This window comes from Pan troglodytes, chromosome 4, assembly GCF_028858775.2.
Source record: "Pan troglodytes isolate AG18354 chromosome 4, NHGRI_mPanTro3-v2.0_pri, whole genome shotgun sequence".
NCBI lineage: Eukaryota > Metazoa > Chordata > Mammalia > Primates > Hominidae > Pan > Pan troglodytes.
The window spans coordinates 121159261-121180520 of NC_072402.2; the positions used below are offsets into that span (position 1 = coordinate 121159261).

Genomic DNA, 21260 nt, shown 5'->3' on the forward strand with positions numbered 1-21260 from the left:
GTTTTCAAATTATTCGTAAGTCACCAATCTCATGGAAAGGCTCACCTGTTCCAACTGGGTGGCAAATGCTATGGTCACTGACATAATAAAGGAGTCAGTACAGTATTCTGCTGGTCCAATCTGATGGTAGCCTCCCTCTTCATTCAGCACAGCCACAATGTCCCTGGGGTCAAGTCCAGCCAGGATGGCAGATACTTTACAGAGAAAAACACGATTAAACTACATTGTAGTTTGTCATAAACCATTATAAGATTTTTAAAACTGATTATATTTTGTAATCTGCTTGGTAATTTTCATGAATACAGTTAATATCTAATAAGGTTTCCTTTACTCTCTTACATACTCACCAAAGAAATCTTACTTAACCAGCATTGTCTTTCTGTATGTAAAAGTAAAATTCTGAAGTAACATTTTTAAAACCTTAAGGTAATAAACCACATAGAAAAGGCATCTAACAAAGGTTTTACAGTGAATCTAAACTGGAAAGTGAATAAGCTAGATATGGCTAAGAAGAAAAGGGCAGCTGAACAGGGAATGGGGGAGTAAAAAAAAGAGTGTTCTAGACAGAAGGGACAGTATCTACAAAAACACAGAAGCAAGAGAAAGCATGTGTGAGAAAACTGACACAGGCATAGGGTGCCAGATCACAGAGTGAGAACCGACATACAGAGGGAGGTGGGGCTGGATAAGCAGAGGCCATATCATACAGTCCTTCTGTATGCTATCCAGAAACATTTTTGGATAGTTTTCTAAGAATAAGAGAAAATCATGAAACTAGTTTTGAGAAGAAAACTGACATAATCAAATAGGCTTTAGTATGAGGAGACTGAAGAGGGACAGGGTTTTTCAAATTGATTTAAAAAACAAAAAACATACACAACTAAAATAATTGATAATATCCAATGTTGAGGAGAATGCAGGAAAGTGAATGCTCTCAATGTTGGCAGGTACATGCTAGAATAACCTATTAGAGGGTGATATATCAGGGCCTATCAAAATTTTACATGTGCATACCCTATAAACGAGCAATCCTTCTTCTAGGAGTTAATCCTAAAGAGTTGTGCTTACAGTAGCAGTGGCTGAAAACAGTATAATAATTAAGAGCACAGATATCTAAGTCGCATAGACCAAGGTTCCAATCCTGTCCTTGACTTGTTGCACAGGGAACCCATATCCATCTCTTTTAGTCTCCATTTTTTTTTCTAGAAAGCTTTTATAGAGTTGTTGAAAGATCAAATCAAATAATGAAAGCAAAGCATTTAGCACAGACTCTGACCCATTAAGCACTTTAATAAAGGCAGCCATCATACAATAAGGCCAATAGAGCTTAGAAGTTAAAATAAGTATGACATGTTCTCACTGACAGGGAAGGGAGTTACAAATAGGGTGAAGATGAAAACTAGAATCTTGCGGTGCTGGAATGGAATTGAAGGTGTCAATCTGAATTGACAATATATATACTGAAGCGTCTATATACATATATATAGAGCAGCATCGATTCAGATATCTCATATATACATATATATACACATAAATACATACATATACATATATACATGGCTTTTTTTTTTTTTTTGCAGAGCTAGCTGAGGTTTTATTTTGGACCAAAAAAAAAAAAAAAAAAAAAAGCAACTGAATTGTTTTGTAGCTGGAGGCACGGGCAAAGTGGGGGTCCCCAGGCAGTAAACTCCCCCGCGGGTGGACTGAGGCCTAGGGCTGAGCCTCAGGTGGGTCTCCTGTTCCCAGTGCTACCCTGCATAGCGACCTCCCTCCCAGGCTCTGGGGCAGCGCAGGAGGGGTAGGCTGGGAGGGGCTGCCACAGCTGTTCACTTGGGCAGGACGTCAGAGGACTCGGACACCAGCTTCCCATCACGTGTCTCGATCTTCTTCACAACCACGGCCCTGGAGGAGCTGGTGCAGCTGAAGGAGCTGGAGCCCAGGCCGTAGCTGAGGCCGGGGCTTGTGAGGCCCCCACAGGCCGAGCTCAGACCACTTGCATAGCCGCTGGTGGTCTTCGTATGAATACTCATGTTCTGCATCCCAGACTCCAGCCGGCTCTCCTCGCCCTCCAGCAGCTTCTTGTAGGTGGCAATCTCGATGTCCAGGGCCAGCCTGACGTTCATCAGCTCCTGGTACTCACGCAGCTGCCACGCCATGTCCTGCTTGGCCCGCTGCAGGGCGGCCTCCAGCTCGACAACTTGGCGTTAGCATCCTTAATGGCCAGCTCTCCACACTGCTCGGCGTCTGCAATGGCGGCCTCCAGGAAAGCCCTCTGGCCTTTGAGGCCCTCATTCTCAGCCTGGAGCCGGCTGATGTTCCGGTTCATCTCGGAGATCTTAGTCTTTGTGCACCGCAGGTTATCCCCGTGCTTCCCAGCCAGACTCTGCAGCTCCTCATCCTTGATCTGGTACATGCTCTCAGCCTCGGCCCGGCTGCGGTTGGCGATCTCCTCGTACTGTGCCTTGACCTCAGCGACGACGCTGTTCATGTCCAGGGAGCGGCTGTTGTCCATGGACAGCACCACAGATGTGTCTGAGATCCAGGACTGCAGCTCCCGGATCTCCTTCATACAGCTGCCTGAGGAAGTTGATCTCATCAGTCAGCCCTTCCAGGCGAGACTCCAGCTCTACCTTGTTCATGTAAGCTTCATCCACATCCTTCTTGATGAGGACAAATTCATTCTCCATCTCTGCACGCTTATTGATCTCATCCCCATACTTGTTCTTGAAGTCCTCCACCAGCCCCTGCATGTTGCCAAGCTCCGCCTCCAGCTTCAGTTTCTCCTAGCCCAGAGTCTCCAGCTGCCGCCTAAGGTTGTTGATGTAGCTCTCGAACATGTTGTCCATGTTGCTCCCGGCCGTCTTCTGCTGCTGCAGGAGGCTCCACTTGGTCTCCAGCATCTTGTTCTGCTGCTCCAGGAACCGTACCTTGTCTATGAAGGAAGCAAACTTGTTGTTGAGGGTCTTGATCTGCTCCTTCTCCTGGGTGCACACAGCCTGGATGTCGGGGTCCACCTCCAGGACAAGGGGGCTCAGCAGGCTCTGGTTGACTGTGACCGCGGTGATGCCTCCCATGCCGCTGGCCCCACCATAGCCGCCGCCCAGGCCACCCCGAAAGCAGCTGCTGCCCACTCGGGAGAAGCTTGAGGAGCTGATGTGGGCACCGGGCCCACTTGTGTAGGAGCGGCTGCTGAAGGCCCGGGGACCAGAGGTGGACACCTTGTAGGACTTCTGGGTCACCTAATGGACATGGTGGAGGCAGGAGTGGAGGCAGGCGGGCCGAACCAGGCGGAGATCCTAGAAGGAGCGGAGAAGCTGCTTCTTGGTCTGTTTTTTGTTTTTTATTGAGACAGAGTCTTGTTCTGTCACCCAGGCTGCAGTGGATCTTGGCTTACTGCAACCTCTGCCCCCCCGGATTCAAGCAATTCTGCTGCCTCCGCCTCCTGAGTAGCTGGGATTACAGGCTTGTGCCACCAAGCCAGGCTAATTTTTTGTATTTTTAGTAGAGAAGGGGTTTCACCATGTTGGCCAGGCCAGTCTCAAACTCCTGGCCTCAAGTGATCCACCTGCCTCAGCCTCCCAAAGTGCTGGAACAGGCGTGAGCCACCGCACCTGGCACTGTTCAATGTATATTGATAAATATAAGCAAAATGGTGTATATGTGCTATGGTTTCAATGTGTCCCCTCCAAAACTCAGGTGTTGAAACTTAATGGCCAATGTGATGGTATTAGGAGATATGGTCTTAAACAGGTGATTAGGTCATGAGAGCTCCTCCCTAATGAATGAGATCAGGTGCCCTTATAAAAGGGCTTGGTGGAGAGAGTTCCTCTCTTGCTCTTCAGCCTTCCAATATGTGAGGATGTAGGACGAAGTCCCTCACCAGATGCCAGTGCCTCGATCTTGAACTTCCCAGCCTCCAGCACTGCGAGAAATAAATTTGTTCTTTATAAATTACCCAGTCTGTAGTGTTCTATCATAGCAGCACAAAACAGGTAAGACCATATGTATATATACAAATGTGTGTATGTATTTATATGTGTGTGTACACATATATGCACAAATTCCCTCACTTTGTCTACTGAAAGGGCCTGGGAGCAGTGACACCTCGATATCAGCTAACATACCTAACACCTAGATCTTGGCTTCTAAAAATCATTCTTTACTGAAAGGAAGCAGGGCTCCTTAGAGAAATGGCTGAATCCAGAGCTGAGACAGAGTAAGCACAAGATGAGCTTGGAACATCTTGCTGTGCCTGAAAATATTTGTTGATAAGTTCAAAGAATCATGGAGACATTCAAAAGGAAACAAAAGCAACTTAAAAGGGCTGCCCAAATCTGGGACAAACAATTAAGCGTAGTTAAATATTGTAAAACACTAAATAAAAAGAGAAAACTGTAAATTCAGACTGATATAAATAAACGAATTGAAGGTCTAATGAGAAATTGAATATATTCATAATTTCACAATTCTGCCCCACAAAAGAGTTATTAATTACAAAGGAAAAAAGAGCAAGTTTACAGTTGAGAGCACTAACACACAACACTTTAATCAAGTAATCAAAGTTAGCATCAGAAATAGGACAAATCAAAATTGTGCACCACCTGATAAGATGCAATGGGAAGAACGTGGTATCTCTTCGATGATATTTCTGCCAAAGATGCATAAGCTAAATCTAAAATCAGACAAACTCAAGTCATGAAACAATCTACAAATTAACTGGCCTGCAATCTTCAAAATTTCAAGGTCATGGAAAGATCAAGGAACTATTTCAGAATACACAGATATAACAATTCAATGTAACATCTAATTCTAAACTAAATTCTTTTCCTATAAAGGAAATTATTGGGAAAAGACAATTGGTAAAACAAAACTCAAATGAAATTAGGTGGTAGCAATGTATCAATGTTTCATTAATGTAATAAGGTTACATGTGTTAATATATTGATGTAAATTTCCCAGTTCTGATGGATATACCACGGATATGAAGGAGAATGCGCTAATAAATACTCCAAATATTCAGGTGCATTAGGTAGTAAATTCCTCTCAAACAGTCCAGGGAAAAATATTCTTCTTCATAACATATTTCCAACTTTTGGGGAAGACTGAGATTATTTCACAATGAAAACAAATTCTTAAAATTTTTTTTCACTGAGGGAAAAAATAATAAAGGCTCTAGAATCTGACTTCCAAGCTCACATCCTGACTTCACTACTTACAATGTATGCCATTTTGGCAAACACATCGCTGAAATTCAATTTAACCATTTCTTGGGTTTATGGTGCCTAGAGGTCATCCAAAAGAAGATGTCCAGGAGGCAAGTGATATTTGGGTCCAAAGGCCTAAGTGGGGGTCTTCCGCACAGAAGAGTATGATTGTATGACTGATGCCTGGTAAATAAATAGTATTGCATTGGAAGAGCGTGTACAGAATGAGAAGAAATTTCTTTAATATATAAAGGTTGGGAAGAGAACGAAAAGGCCAAAAGGAAGTTAAGAAGTACTGGTAAGAGAAGAAGCTGAAGAAAAGTTATTGTTAAAATACTGAATTATAATATCTTCTCAATTCAAAAGGTAATTCTCAACTCAGAATTAAACTTTTAGGACAACTATTTATATATTCACTGAACTAAGAATATATGTGCCAATACAAACACCGCTATTAACATTAGTTTTCCATGTAAGTCTAGGACATTCCATGCAACATGACTGAAGCATAGTAGAATATCAATTGTATGATTTCAATTTCACTATTTGTTTCTCTCACTTCCAGAAGACACCTTCTTCCTCTACAGAAAAAGTTTACAGAAGAGATGTAATCACAAAATATTAGAGTAGGAAAAAACTTTCGAGACTATCTCATCCAACTCCATCATTTTACCTAAAAGAAAATAGGGACTGTAAAACATTGAAGAAGAAATATGCAGTCTGGCACATAGAGCTTAGAAATCTTCAGTTAGCCCTAATAGCAAATAAAAAGCTGAACGAACTAAAAATTAACAACTCTCCATAGATCTGTCAGAGAAGTGAGGTCTCAGGAAAACTGCTGCTCCCCAAAACTAAGGAAACAGACAGGGAGCTACGGAGAATCACAATTTTGGAACAGAAAGAGCCAATGCAGTAAGTAGGAAAACGTGAACTGGGATGAACTGCTAGTAGCTTGGTGTGAACCAGCCTGAGAGATAAAAACTCCAGGGGGACCCAGTCACAAGGCAGCCCCACACTTTTGTGACTTTTACCTCCAGGGAGCTCTACCAGGTCCTCACAGTGAATATCAGAGAAAAGTTCCCTCATTCTTCTGGCATAGGGAAGAGAAAAGAAACCATTCTGAAACATGCCAGACGATTCTGTTCTTGTTAACAAGGCCTGCCCTCAGAGAAACTATTTGCCAGAGCCTAACCTGTTGAGGTTCTATCAGAGCCTAACTGACCAGGAAGAAGAGAAATACCCAACTCCAGCTGCCTCTGGTCTTCCATGCAAGGGAAGGGAATACACAACTCCAGCCCCTCCAGACACTCTGCCCCATCTAAGGGAAGAAAAAACTGAGAAGCAATGGTGAAGTTCAGACCCAAGGGGCACAGGCTCAGTAAAAGACTGAGACCTAACCATAAGGCTATAGAATGCTTCCCCTTCCCGACTCCTGACCACTACATTACTAAGGCCTATTTACAGCAGTTCCTTTTGTCCCATACATCATGTCCGGCTTACAACAAAAAATTGCAAGGCATACTAAAAGGAAAAAATACAGTTTGAAGAGACTAAACAAGCATCAGAACTAAAGTCAGATATGGCAGGAATGTTGGAATTATCAAAACAGAAAAAATTTTTAACTATGATTAATATGCCTTATAAGGCTTTAATGAAAAAAGTAGACAGCATACAAGAACAGAGAGATACTGGGAGCAGAAAGATGCTAAAGTGTAAGAAAGAATAAAAAAGAAATGCTAGAGACAAAAATACTAAAACAGAAATGAATGACTATGAGAATTGGTTCATTAGTAGGTGGGACACAGGCTGAGGAAAGAATCTCTGAGCTTAGTATGACAATAGGAGTTTCCGAAACTGGAACATCAAGAGAAAAAAGACTGGGGGAAAAAAAAACCACAGAACAGAACAGAACAGAACATCTCAGAACTGTGAGATAACTAAAAACGGTGTAATAAACACAGACTGGGAATACCAGAAGAAAAAAGAGAGAAAGGAACAGAAGAAATATTTGAAGCAATAATTACTGAGAATTTCCCCCAATTAATGTCACACACCAAACCACAGATTCAGGAAGCTCAGAGAACACTAAGCAGGATAAATGCCAAAAAAAAAAAAAAAAAAAACTTGCTGCTAGGCATCCCATATTAAAACATCAGAAAATCAAAGCTAAAGAAAAAATACTGAAAGAAGCCAAACGGGAAAAAAAAATCTTACCTCTAAGGGACCAAAGATAAGAATTACATCCAATTTCTCAGAAGCCATGCAAGCAAGAAGGGTAGAGTGAAGTATTTACAATGTTGAGGAAAAAAAAAAAAAACCACCACCCTAGAATTCTGTGCCCAGTGAAATTATCCTTCAAAAGTGAAGGAGAAATAAAAACTCTCAGACAAATAAAAATTGAGGGCATTTGTTGCCAGTAGACCTGTGTGCAAGAAATATTAAAAAGTTCTTCACAGACAAGAAAAATGGCATGGGTAAGAAGCTCAGATCTACACAAAGAAATGAACATCAGAGAATAAATGAAAGTAAAATAAAAACTTTTATTTTTTATTCTTAAGTGATCTAACAGATAAAAGGTCCTTCAATTATTATGTGTGTGTGTGCACGCATGCACATGTGTATGCTGATGTATAACTGAAATGAAAGCAATGATACAAGGGACAAGAAGGAGGGATTAGTAATATTTTATTTTAAAATACCTAAAACAACCTGTGAAGCAGTATAGTGTTATTTGAAGCTGGACCTTCAAAGTAAAAGCAGTATACTGTTATTTGAAATTTGTAAATGTATAGTGCAAACTCTAGGGCAACCACTAAAAAAGTAAAAAAACAAAAACAAAAACAAAAAAGTATAACTGATATGCAAGAAAGAGAAAATTAAAACCACAAATGTGGGAAAAGAGTTACAGACAAAAACAGGAATAAGAAACAAGAGAAACAAATATAAAACACTAATAAGGTTATTCACGCAACTATATTAATAATCACCTTGAACATCAATAGTTTAAATGCACCAGTTAAAAAACAGATTGTCAGAGTGGATCAAAAAACAAGATCCAACTATATGTTGTTATCTATAAGAAACCCACTTTAAATATAAAAACAAATATAGATTAAAAGCTATACTAATCAAAAGAAAATGGTAGTAGTTATATTAATTTCAGACAGAACAGACTTCAGACCAAAGAAAGTTCACAGGGAAGGGAGGAATATTACATGATGATAAAGGAGTCAATTCTGCAAAAAGACAAAATAATTTTTAATGTGAATGCACCTAACAGAGTACCAAAATACATGCAGCAAAAACTAACAGAGCTGCAAGGAGAAATAGTTGAATCCAACTTGGAGACTTTAACACACACTATCAGAAATGGACAGATCCAGCAGGCAGAAAATCATTGACATAACTGAACTCAACATTATCAATCAACTGGATGCAATGGATATCTATAGACCACTTCAAACAACAACAGCAGAATACACATTCTTCTCAAGCTTACATAGAAAGTTCACCAAGACAGAGCAATTCTGGGCCATAAAACACACCTTAACAAATTTAAGAACAGAACCGTGTCTGCTGTCAGGCTACATAAACTAGAAATCAGTAACAGAGATAGCTGGAAAATCCCAAAATACTTTGAGATTAAACAATATACTTCTAAATAACACATGGGTTAAAAAAAAGATCTCAAGAGAAATTTAAAATATCTTGAACTAAATGAAAATGAAAACACAACAAAAATTGTGAGATGCAATTTTTATTTGTCTGAGAGTTTTTATTTCTCCTTCACTTTTGAAGGATAATTTCGCTGGGCACAGAAATTGTGACATGCAATGAAAGCAGTGCTTAGAGGAAGATTTATAGCATTAAATGCATATGTTTGTTAGAAGAGAAGATCTAAAATCAAACATCTAAGCTTCCACCTTAGGAAACCAGAAAAGGAGCAAATTAGGTCCAAGTAAGCAGAAGATAATAATAAAAATTAGAGCAAATCAATAGAACTGAAGACAGGAAATCAATAGAGAAAAATTAACAAAATCAAAAGCTGGTTCTCTGAAAAGATAAATAAAATCAATAAGCCTCCAGCCAGGCTCAATAAGAAAAAAAAAAAAGAAAGGATACAAATTACCCATATCAGAAATGAAAGATGGGATCACTACAGAGCCTACCGGTATTAAAATAATAATAAAGGAATACTATGAAGATGTCTAGGCCCACAAATTTGATAATCTAGATGAAATAGACCAATTCCTTGAAAGACACAATATGCCAAAACTCATACAAGAGTAAATAGACAATCTGAATAGGCCTATTATCTATTAAAGAAATTGAGTCAATAATCAATAACCTTCCCAAACAGAAAGTACCAGGTCTAGAGATCACTGGTGAATTCCACCAAACATTTAAGGAAGAAATTATACCAATTCTCTATAATCTCTTTCAGAAGACAGAAACATAGAGAATACTTCCTAACTCATTCTATGAGGCCAGCATCATCCTAATACCAAAATCAAAGACATTACAATAAAGAAAAGAAAACAAACGAAAAATACAGACCAATATCTCTCATGAACACAAATGCAAATATCTTCAACAAAATATTAGCAAATCAAATCCATCAGTGTATAAAAAGAATAATAGGCCGGGCATGGTGGCTCACACCTGTAATTCCAGCACTTTGTGAAGCTGAGGTGGGAGGATCACTTGAGCCCAGGAGTTCGAGACCAGTCTTGGCAACATAGGGAGACTGCATCTCTACAAAAGGTTTTTAGGAAGAAAAATAATTATACACCATGATCAAGTGGGATTTATCCCAGGTATGCAAGTCTGGTTCAACATTCAAAAATCAATTAATGTAATCCATCACATCAACAGCCTAATGAAGAAAAAAAAATCACATAATCTTATCAATAGATGCAGAAAAAGTATTTGACAAAATCCATTATCTATTAATGATAAAAACTCTCAACAAACCAGAATTAGAAGGAAACTTCCTCAACTTAATAAAGAATATATAAAAACCTACAGCTAACATTATACTTAATGGTGAAAAACCTGAAGCATTCAAGATCAGGTACAAGACAAGGATGTCCCCTCTCACCACTTCTTTTCAACATCATACTTAGAGCCTTACTAATGGAAAAGAAAAGGAAATTAAAAGTATACAGATTAGGAAAGAAGAAATATAATTCATCAGGTACAAGACAAGGATGTCCCTTCTCACCACTCCTTTTCAACATCATACTTAGAGGCTTACTAATGCAAAAGAAAAGGAAATAAAGAGTATACAGATGAGGAAAGAAGAAATATAACTGTCTTTGTTCACAGAGGACATGATTACATAAAAAATCTGTGGAAAGAATCAACAACAACAAAAAGAATTTTAAAAAAGGCCAGGTGTGGTGGCTCATGCCTGTAAGCCCAGCACTTTGGGAGGCCGAGGCAGGCGGATCACCTGAGGTCAGTAGTTTGAGAACAGCCTGGCCAATGTAGTGAAACCCTCTCTCTACTAAAATACACAAATTAGCCAGGCATGGTGGCATATACCTGTAGTCCCAGCTACTCAGGAGGCTGAGGCAGGAGAATCGCTTGAACCTGGGAGTCGGGGCTGCGGTAAGCCAAGATCGCACCACTGCACTCCAGCCTGGGTGACAGAGTGAGATCCTGTCTCAAAAAACAAAACAAGCAAAAAAAAAAAAAAAAAAAAAAAACCACACACACACACACACAAGTGATTATAGCAAGGTTATAAGATACAAAGTTAATACACAAGTCAACAGCTTTCTTATATGCCAGCAACGAACAAATAAAATTTACATGAACACCCCCAAAAATAAAGAATTCGTATATAAATCTAACAAAATATGTAAGATCTATATGAAGAAAACTATAAAACTCTGATAAAAGAAATCAAAGAACTAAATAAATGGAGACAGTGCATGTTCACAGAAGACTCAATATTGTCAAGATGTCAGTTCCTCCTAATTTGATCTACAGATTCAATACAATCCCAATAAAAATCCCAGCAAATTATTTTGTAGATACTGACAAATTCTTAAGTTTATATGGAGAAGCAAAAGAACCAGAACAGCCAATTCAATATTGAAGAAAAAGAATACAGTCAGAGGACTGACACTGACTTCAAGTCTTACTTGAAGCTACAGTAATCAAGACAGTGTTGCATTGACAAACAAATAGACAAATAGATCAATGGAGCATAATAAAGAGACCAGAAATAGACTCACATAAGTAAAGTCAACTGATCTTTGACAAAGGAGCAAAGGCAATGCAATGGAGCAAAGAAAGTCTTTTCAACAAATGGTGCTGGAACAACTGGACATCTACATGCAAAAAGTGAGTCTAGACACAGACCGTACAACCTTTCCAAAAATTAACTCAGAATGGATTACAGACCTAAATGTAAACTGCAAAACTATAAAAGTCCTGGAAGATAACAAAGGAGAAACCTAGATGGCCTTGGGTGGTGGCAACAATTTTTCAGATACAACTACAAAGGCACAATCCATGAATGCAACAACTCATAAGCTGGACTTCATTAAAATTTAAAACTTCTGCTCTGGGAAAGACAATGTCAAGAGAATGAGAAGATAAGCCACATACTGGGAAAACATATTTGTAAAATACATATCTGATAAAGAACTATTATCCAAAATACACAAAGAACTCTTAAAATTCAACAAGAAAATGAACAACCCAATTTAAAAATGGGCCCAAGACCTGAGCAGACACCTCAAAGAAGATACACACATGGTAGGTAAGCATATGCAAACATGCTCAACATCCTATGCCATTGAGGAATTGCAAATTAAAACAACAATGAGATACTATGATATACCTAGTAGAATGGCCAAAATCCAAAACACTAACACCACCAAATTCTGGTAAGAATATGGAGCAACAGAAATTCTCATTCATTGCTGGTGGGAATGCCAAATAGCACGGCCACTTTGGAAGGCAGCGTGGATATTTCTTACAGAACGAAACATACTCTTACCACATGATCCAATGACTGCAATCCTGGATATTTACCCAAATGAACTGAAAACTTCTGTCCACATAAGAACCTGCACACAGATGTTTACAGCAGTTTACAGTACCTTTATTTATAATTGCCAAAAGTTAGAAGCGACCAAGATGTCCCTTAGGAGCTGAGTGAAAAAATAAACTGTGATACATCCAGACAATTGACTGTAAGCACTCAAAAGAAATGAGCTATCAAGCCATGCAAAGACATGAAGTAACTTACATGCACTTATGACTAAGGGAAAGAAACCAATCTGGAAAAGCTACATACTATATTATTCCAACTATATGACATTCAGGAAAAGGTAAAACTATGGAGACAGTAAAAAAGATCAATAGTTGCCAAGGAGAGGGGAGGAGGGAGGAATGAATAGGTGGAGCACAGATGATTTTTAGGGTGGTGAAACTATTCTGTATGATACTACAATAGTGCATACTACAAGTCATTTACATTTGTCAAAACCCATAGAATGTCCAACACCAAGAGAGAAACCTAATGTAAACTATAGACCTTGGGTGACACTGATATGAATGATATGATATGTTCATGCATTGTAGTATCACCACTCTGGTGTGGCATGTTGACAGCAAGAGAGGCTGCAAGTATGTGGGGACAGGGAGTATACAGGAGAACTCTCATTTCTCTCTGCTCAATTTTACTGTGAAACTAAAACTGCTCTAAAAAATAAAGTTTATTAATTAAAAAAGAAAAAATATAAAGGTTTTGTTAACCTACAGTTGAGTTAATAAATAGAGAACAGCATGATCATTTTGGGCTTTCCTGTACTCATCCTAGGAAGAAAACTGTCCTAAGTAGCAAATTTTTAAAACTATACAAAATTGTGCTTTGTTCTATTACATAGCAAATAAAGAATAAATTTTCCTATTTCTAAGATTTGCAAACAAGAGCTAAGAGCAACAAGTGCTGCATGTGTAACAACGTCACAATATTTGTCTGATGAACAGTTTACACCCTGCATATATGTCCCTATAACACTCCCGCTTCCTAAAGCTCTAGTCCAAAGATGGAACTTCTCAGAGAATGTTTTTAGAGATGATGCACAAACCTTTTCCATCTCGAGGGGGAGCCCCCTTTGCTTTAAAGCTATCCACTGGTGGCTTTGTATCGGTTTCCAAAGCAATACTTATCTGTATCTCAGACTTGAATTTGGTGTATTTATTACTCAGCAACTGGTACCATTTTGGTGCCTAGAGAATAATAAAATAACAAAACACCTAATAGTTAATAAGGGAAAAAACATATTGGGAAATGCTATACAGTTCTAAATAAATTTATTGTAGCTTTTCAGTACTTTATCCTCTATAAACAATTTTTTTTTCACATTTTTCTCAAAACAAATCAATCCTGCTTAGGAAGCCATCAACTGAATTTCCCTCTAGAAAAACTATGTAGAAATTTAAATTGTTTTCTTTGCTTGTCTTCCTATGCTTCAAGAGGCAAAATATTAAAAGGAAGAAAGCATAATATATTTCTTTCTACCTTTCGTCTTATACCCTCAATCTCACTTCATCCCTTAAACAACAAAAAAAAAAACTACCAGTTTTCTAATTCCCTAACCTCTATCTTCTCACGTTTTTAAATTATACCTTTTCTTTCTGCCATAGACCTGCTTCGTTCTGCTTATATCAATAAGCATAGGAAAATCTTGGATGGGTGGCTCATGCCTGTAATCCCAACACTTTGGAAGGCCAAGGTGGGCAGATCACTTGAGTCCAGGAGTTCAAGACCAGCCTGGGCAACATGGTGAAACCCCGTCTGTCTCTACGAAAAATACGAAAGATTAGCTAGGCATGGTGGTGCACGCCTGTAATCCCAGCTACCTGGGAGGCTGAGATGGGAGGATTGCTTGAGCCTGATAAATCAAAGCTGCAGTGAGCCATGATCACACCACTGCACTCCAGCCTGAGCAACAGGAGTGAAACCCTGTCGCAAAAAATAATAATAATAATAATAAATAAATGAGAAAAAGAAAAAAGAAAATCTTATTAGTGTTAATAAAAAGCATTAACAAAATACTAAAGTCAAGGCCTAATGGAAGAGTGGTGGATTATGAACCAGGTACTTGACTGATACTGAAAGAAAAGCCTTCTTACAGAATGAAGCATCCTAAATTATTTGAATATCCCCACTAGACCAACCTCAGAAATTCTAGTACTCAAGATAGCCTGAAAAATATCATGCCTACATATATTATTAGGGCAGGAACCACTGATCAGTGGGAATACCATTTCAATACTTGGAAACAGCATTTTTTACTCTGATAATTTGTTATATAAAGATACAGTAGATGGTGCTTATATTATCTTTGTTATATAAAGACATAATAAATGGTGCCTATACTGCTATTTTATATTCAAGTCATGTTTGATAAGTAAAATAGAATTAAGTAGGCCAAAGCTTTAAATAAAAATCAACAACCTAATTTTTTAAAGATAAAAATGCGTAATACAGTTTGTTGATGTATTTCTTATAACAAATATGTTATAATTTTGAATATAAGCCTGAAAGAAAGATTTCCAGCTACTCAGAGAATTGACGACTTTTTCTGTTATATAACTCAGAAAAATAAATCTGGATTTTTTTCTGTTTATATTTATTTACAGAGAATCAATTTATTTTGAACTTCAAATATTGTACTATCCAATTACAAATATTTATGCTGACAAACAGGAGAGAATAAGCAATACAGCATTTAGTTTAAATAACTGAGCCATTTCTCCCTTTGATTACAAATACGTTGACAAACTGTTCTCAAGGACAAGGGGACAAGGAATGCCAAGAGTATTTAGAGGCATGACCTCATCCCTCAGATACCCCCCTAAGAGGATTTACCTTCTCTGCAACTAAACTGACTGCAGAAGTGTCTTCTAGACACTTGCACGCTACATGAGAGAAGGTGGTTAAGAGAAACATCAAGAGCCCAATCAAAGCCCAGGGTCTAAAACTAAAGAAGGAAAAACCTTTTCAGAATAAGATCTAGTGGCAGAGAGGCAGTGAGTACCAAGGATGGGGGGAAAACAAATCCTCTTTTAAAGCATTTTTAAATTTCAGTTTCTTTTAAATTATTCCAACCTTGGGCTAGGCTGACTGATCACATGCAAATATCCTTGCTATCAGCAGCAAAAATATTAGTAAAAGATAAATTTTTCTTCACAGAATCCCAATTTAAGATTCAAATCAAGAATGGCGTTTTAAATAAAAGAGAAGATATTATTTTAATTGTTTAACTTTTTTCCCCCCTTAAGAAAATTATGACCCAAGACAATCAGAAAAATTGCAAGGGAGATTTCTAAAGTCGGTCACATACAAAAAGGTCAGAAGATACTTAAAGCACTAAGCAGCGGCCGGGCGCGGTGGCTCACGCCTGTAATCCCAACACTCTGGGAGGCCAAGGCGGGCGGATCATGAGGTCAGGAGATCGAGACCATCCTGGCTAACACGGTGAAACCCCATCTCTACTAAAAATTCAAAAAAAAAAAAAATTAGCTGGGCGTGGTGGCGGGTGCCTGTAGTCCCAGCTACTGGGGAGGCTGAGGCGGAAGAATGGCATGAACCCGGGAGTCAGAGCTTGCAGTGAGCCGAGATCATGCCACTATACTCCAGCCTGGGCAACAGAGCAAGACTCCATCTCAAAAAAAAAAAAAAAGCCCTAAGCAGCACCATGTTAAATAATAAAAGTCACCATCACAGGAATCAGGATGATTCTGAGTTCTTTTTCTTGGGAGTAGGGGGGCAGAGAGGTACTGGTTAGATAACATCAACTGTGTTTCAATAAGTTCACTTGCTCTGACTGCTATGCAAGGAATGCAAGGAGCAGGAAGCAGGTAGGCTATTATGATAGCCAAGGTAAGAAACAATAGCAGCTGAGTTTGGGGTGGCAGCAGTGAAAAGCAGAATAGCAGACAGATCAGGAGGGAAAAACCCCAACTGGGAACAGGTAGTTATGGAGGAAGGAAAAGGAAAAATGTCAAGGAAGACTTCTGTATTTCTAACTTGTATAACTGAAAGGGGAATGGTGACAATTCACTGCAGCAGGAAACATTAGAAGAGGATGAACCACCTTTAAAAGGAAAGCTCAGGGGCTAGGCATGTTAAGCTTCCGGTAATAGCAACTTGGATACAAGTCAGTTCAGAGATGTCTTTTTGAGCATGACAGTTCTTGGTCAAGGAAATCATTAAAATGTTGAGATTTTCTAAATCTAATTCATAAACTAAAACATAAGAACTGCCATATTGGCTGGGTGCAGTGGCTCACACCTGTAATCCCAGCACTTTGGGAAGCCAAGGCAGGCAGATCACTTGAGGTGAGGAGTTTGAAACCAGCCTGGCCAACATAGCAAAACCCCATCACTAAAAATACAAAAGTTAGCCAGGCGTGGTGGTGAGTGCCTATAATCCCAGCTACTTAGGAGGCTAAGGCAGGGAGAATTGCTTGAACTTGGGAAGCGGAGGTTGCAGTGAGCCAAGATTGTGCTATTGCACTCCAGCCTGGGTAACAGAGACTCCGTCTCAAAAAAAAAAAAAAGAACTGCCATATTGGCTCAAGCCTATGACTGATCAGGTCTAGTATTTCATGTCCTTTTCATCAATCTGTTATCTACTGAAAATAATCGACTGTCTAACATAATCATTAGCAAAACATCAAAAGGGCAATACCTGCTTTGTTTCTTGAGCGGTTCTTAAATCCAGAACGATGTAACCTATGGTTTCCTTGGCTGAAGTTACAGGATCCAAGGCAAAACATTGGAGTTTGATAGGAGTACGCTGTAGCCTATAACAAAACATGTGATAAATAAAATGGTTTTTGCTTAATAAGCTTTCTATTGGCTTTGAAAATATTGCCTATTATCAAGATACTTATAATTTTGTTGGATAAAACTATAACTATTTTACATTGTCTAAAAAACTCTTCAACAGGCAAGAACTAGGCTAGGCGCAATGGCTCACGCCTGTAATCCCAGCACTTTGGGAGTTCGAGGAGGGCAGATCACGAGGTCAGGAAATCGAGACCATCCTGACCAACATGGTGAAACCCCATCTCTACTAAAATTAAAAAAAACAAAAAAAAATAGCTGGGTGTGGTGCCACGCGCCTGTAATCCCAGATACTCAGGAGGCTGAGGCAGGGGAATTATGTGAACCTGGGAGGCGGAGGTTGCAGTGAGCCGAGATCGCGCCACTACACTCCAGCCTGGGTGACAGATCAAGACTCCATCTCAAAAATAAAAATAAAAATAAAAAAATAAACAGGTAAGAACTATTAATTATATCTACTAACCTCTACACCAACTAAATATTATACAAAACATGTCAACATATTTTACATTCTTTCATCTAAGAAGCCATCATGTAGGTCAATGTTTCTCAAGCTTCTGTAATGTGTAAAACTTTCTGAAAGTAAAAAATTATCATGAATTTTCAGGACCTATTTTATTTCTCTTATACTGTAACATACATAAAATTACAAATACAAATACATGCTTATAACTCTTTTGTAGCTAAAAAACAAACAGGAATTAAATATAAAATAAATTAAAATTTAAATTAATAATATAACACATAACAATGTTCTGAAAGAATGATATTGGCTTGTTTAGCATGGGCTGTTTTAGTTCGGAACCCCTCAACTGGCTCATGCATTAAGCTGAATAGATTTTGCCACTGCTTTTATCTAGTGGAGTTATTATAGAACTGCACTTAGCACAAAATCATCACTTATAAATTCAATTTATCTGTATTTTCTCAGCCTACAACAATCAGAGTGGTACTAACCTGGCACTAACAAAATGGAAGCCCTAACAGCTCATAGCAGGACTCCATTACAGACACCACTGAAAGGAAATCCAACATTGATATTCTCTAAGAATGCAATACTTCTTCAAATAAATCCATGGACTACTCTAGCAACAGAGGTAAATAGAGTTTTCCTTGCTTTCCTTTTTTTTAACTTTCCATTTTGATTTAATTTAGTACTGAGAACAAGCAAGTATTAAAGTGATAACATGTTTTCCAGAAGAAAATATATTTTTAATCCTTAAATAAATAAGAGTATTGCTTTTATTGTTGTTGCCTACTTCTAGTCAGAGTTCACAAAAAATATATACTATAACTTTAAGTCTATTTTATATACTAATAAAGTGGTTTTGTTTAAAATTAAATATAAATTAATTAGAAAGAAACCTTGATAGAATTACTTTCATAACTTTTCACTGGATACCGCTCTATATATCCTTGGCAAGCCAGGTAAATATACAATAAATAAATTAACAGAAATTACAAGGAATTCCAACCATATTTAATAATGAGTAGGTATCATCAAGGTATTTCTAGAATATCTACTGTCTCACACATTAGGGAAAAAAAAAACCCAAACAGCTCAGTGTAAGTGTAGTGTAAAAGCTTAGGCTCTGAAGCTGGATTGCCTGGGCTCTACCACTACTAAGCTAACAGACTTAAAACAAGTTACTAATACTTAACATCTCAGGCCTCAGTTTCCTCATCTATAATATGGGGGAAATAAAAATACCAACTTCATAGTGTTGTTCTGATGTTTAACTGTTATTGTTGCAAAGTACTTTAAAAATTTCCTGTCACATTTAAAAAAACACTCTATAATTATTAAACGTAATGACAGATACAAAATTTATAGGTTGAACATTCCTAATTTGAAATGCTCCAAATTCTAAAACTTTGAGTGCTGACATAATGCCACAAACGGAAAATTCCACACACAAGCATTTAACATACTTCATTTTATGAAAATTTATTTAAAATATTATATAAAACTACCTTTGACTATGTGTATAATGTAAAACAAATAAATTTCATGTTTAGACTTGGGTCCCATCCCCGAGGTATCTTACTTTGATTATGCAGGTATTCCAAAAATCCGAAATACTTCTGGTCCCAAGTACTAAATACTCAAACTGTATTTATTTATAATAGCCTGAAAAATAAGAAACCAATAAAGAAGCTAAAATGAAAATGATAATCACCTGTGCTGATGAAGCGCTTTCCTGTCAATTTCCCAAGCTAACTCAGTAGCAAATTCTGGCTGGTCAGTGTGGTCCACAGGATCAGTAGCCAACTGTTCTCCATCAAACTTTGCTTCCACTACAAGCATATGCTTTGGACGTTTGGGGAAATGCCGACCTGGAGAAACAGAATATATAGATTAATCAAAAGTGTACAAAAATCAAACAGGATAATTTACCATGTGTTTTTTTGTTTGGCTGGTTTTTTTTTTTTTTGAGATGGAGTCTTACTCTGTCGCTCAGGCTGGAGTTCAGTAGCGCAATCTCAGCTCACTGCAACCTCTGCCTCCCAGGTTCACGAGGTTCTCCTACCTCAGCCTCCCGAGTAGCTGGGATTACAGGTGCACACCATCAAACCCAGCTAATTTTTGTATTTTTAGTAGAGACAGGGTTTTGCCATGTTGGAACTCCTGACTTCAGGTGATCTACCTGCCTCGGCCTCCCAAAGTGCTGGGATTACAGGCATGAGCCACCATGCCCAGCCTAGCATGTGTTTTTTTAAAACTAATGATCTGTTAAGTGTGGTTGACATGCATTCCATAAGCTACCTCACTAATGCAGGCTCACATATACACTCACTTCCATAATTCATAAGAAACATGAATCAAATGGAAAGCTATAATTTATAAATGTGTGCTTCTCAAACATTAGTGTGCACATCAATCACCTATGGACCCTGTTAAAATGTAGATTTTGACTCAGTAGATTTAGGGTGGGCCTAAGATTCCGCATTTCTAACAAGATCCAAGGTGATGTGAATGCTGCTGTCCTTGGTCCACACTTTGAGTAGGAATGATCTCAACAACATCTGGAATTAAACACTTAATGTGATTACACGAATTTTAGATACTACTATTGCAGTACTTAATAGAGAACAGTCATCTGAAGAGCTGGGAAATAAATTAGTAAAAACAAATTTGCCTGCAGCTTAATTTTTCTGTTAACTCAGTTAAGAATACTTTCCTGGTGAAACCCCGTCTCTACTAAAAATGCAAAAAATTAGCCGGGTGTGGTGGCATGCGCCTGTAGTCCCAGCTACTCGGGAGGCTGAGGCAGGAGAACAGCTTGAACCCGGGAGGCAGAGGTGGCAGTGAGCACTGCACTCCAGCCTGGGCAACAGAGCAAGACTCCGTCTCAAAAAAAAAAACAAAAAAAACAGAATACTTTCCAAATTAGCTAAAGAAAAATAGCCACATGGATTCCTTCATTCTATTCTCAAGGACAACACTGTACACTATCAGGAAATATTCAAATATTCTATCTACACATCACTTTTCATTTGTACTGCCAAACCCCATTTCATCAATGTTTACTGAAGACATATTCAGAGTCAGGTATTTTATCAGATGGTGGGGTACAAAATGAGTAAAATAGAGTACTTGCTCTAAAAAAACTGAGGATCTAGTTAAGAGAAACAAACCAAAAAAAAAACTGAAAATAGGAAGCTAAAGAACATCAACGAAGAAGCACTAAGAATCTTGCACTGAGTCAACTAGTTCTCTTGTTTATCAATCTGTTAAGGTGGATCTTAGTGAGGGGAATTTTACCCACTGATTAATGAAGAAATCCCTGCTGCTACTCACCCTGGTACAAGCTACTTGTGGGGGAAGTGTAGGAATTAAGCTGTTAAAAAGACCTTGACTGCTAACCTTGTGAGTTTAAGCCTGAGGCTCTCATTGAAACTCTGTATTAGGAGTATTAACACACATCGCACAGCTCTCCCAATTAGCATTAACAGAGGCCCATCTCAGGACCTCATTTTCTGCTGCTCCAAAAGATACCTAGCTTCCCCAAATGAATGTCATATATGTCAAAGAACCTATATTTTCCATATTATTATAACTAGCAGCTTCCAACAAGCTTGAGAACAGAGGACGTGAAGTGGAACAAACAGGTGCCTGCCTTGCTGCAGACAATGATACAGAGATAACAGAAATGGTCTTTTTCATCCTTGGAA

At 38.4% G+C, this 21260-nt stretch overlaps 1 protein-coding gene and 1 pseudogene across 8 annotated transcripts in view; both read right to left on the bottom strand.

Annotated features, from left to right (window-relative positions):
• Nucleotides 1–21260, bottom strand: part of CEP120 (centrosomal protein 120) — a 78898-nt gene that overhangs the window by 54162 nt on the left and 3476 nt on the right. For all 8 annotated transcript variants that reach the window (XM_063811483.1, XM_063811481.1, XM_063811482.1 and 5 more), the window contains 4 exons: nt 19265–19421; nt 16927–17041; nt 13316–13457; nt 46–194 (listed from right to left, as the gene is read on the bottom strand). In XM_063811483.1, the coding sequence (XP_063667553.1) occupies nt 46–194; nt 13316–13457; nt 16927–17041; nt 19265–19421 (563 nt within the window). The remainder of the gene's footprint in view (nt 1–45; nt 195–13315; nt 13458–16926; nt 17042–19264; nt 19422–21260) is intronic.
• On the bottom strand, nt 1687–3212 carry LOC107974832 (keratin, type II cytoskeletal 8-like; annotated as a pseudogene).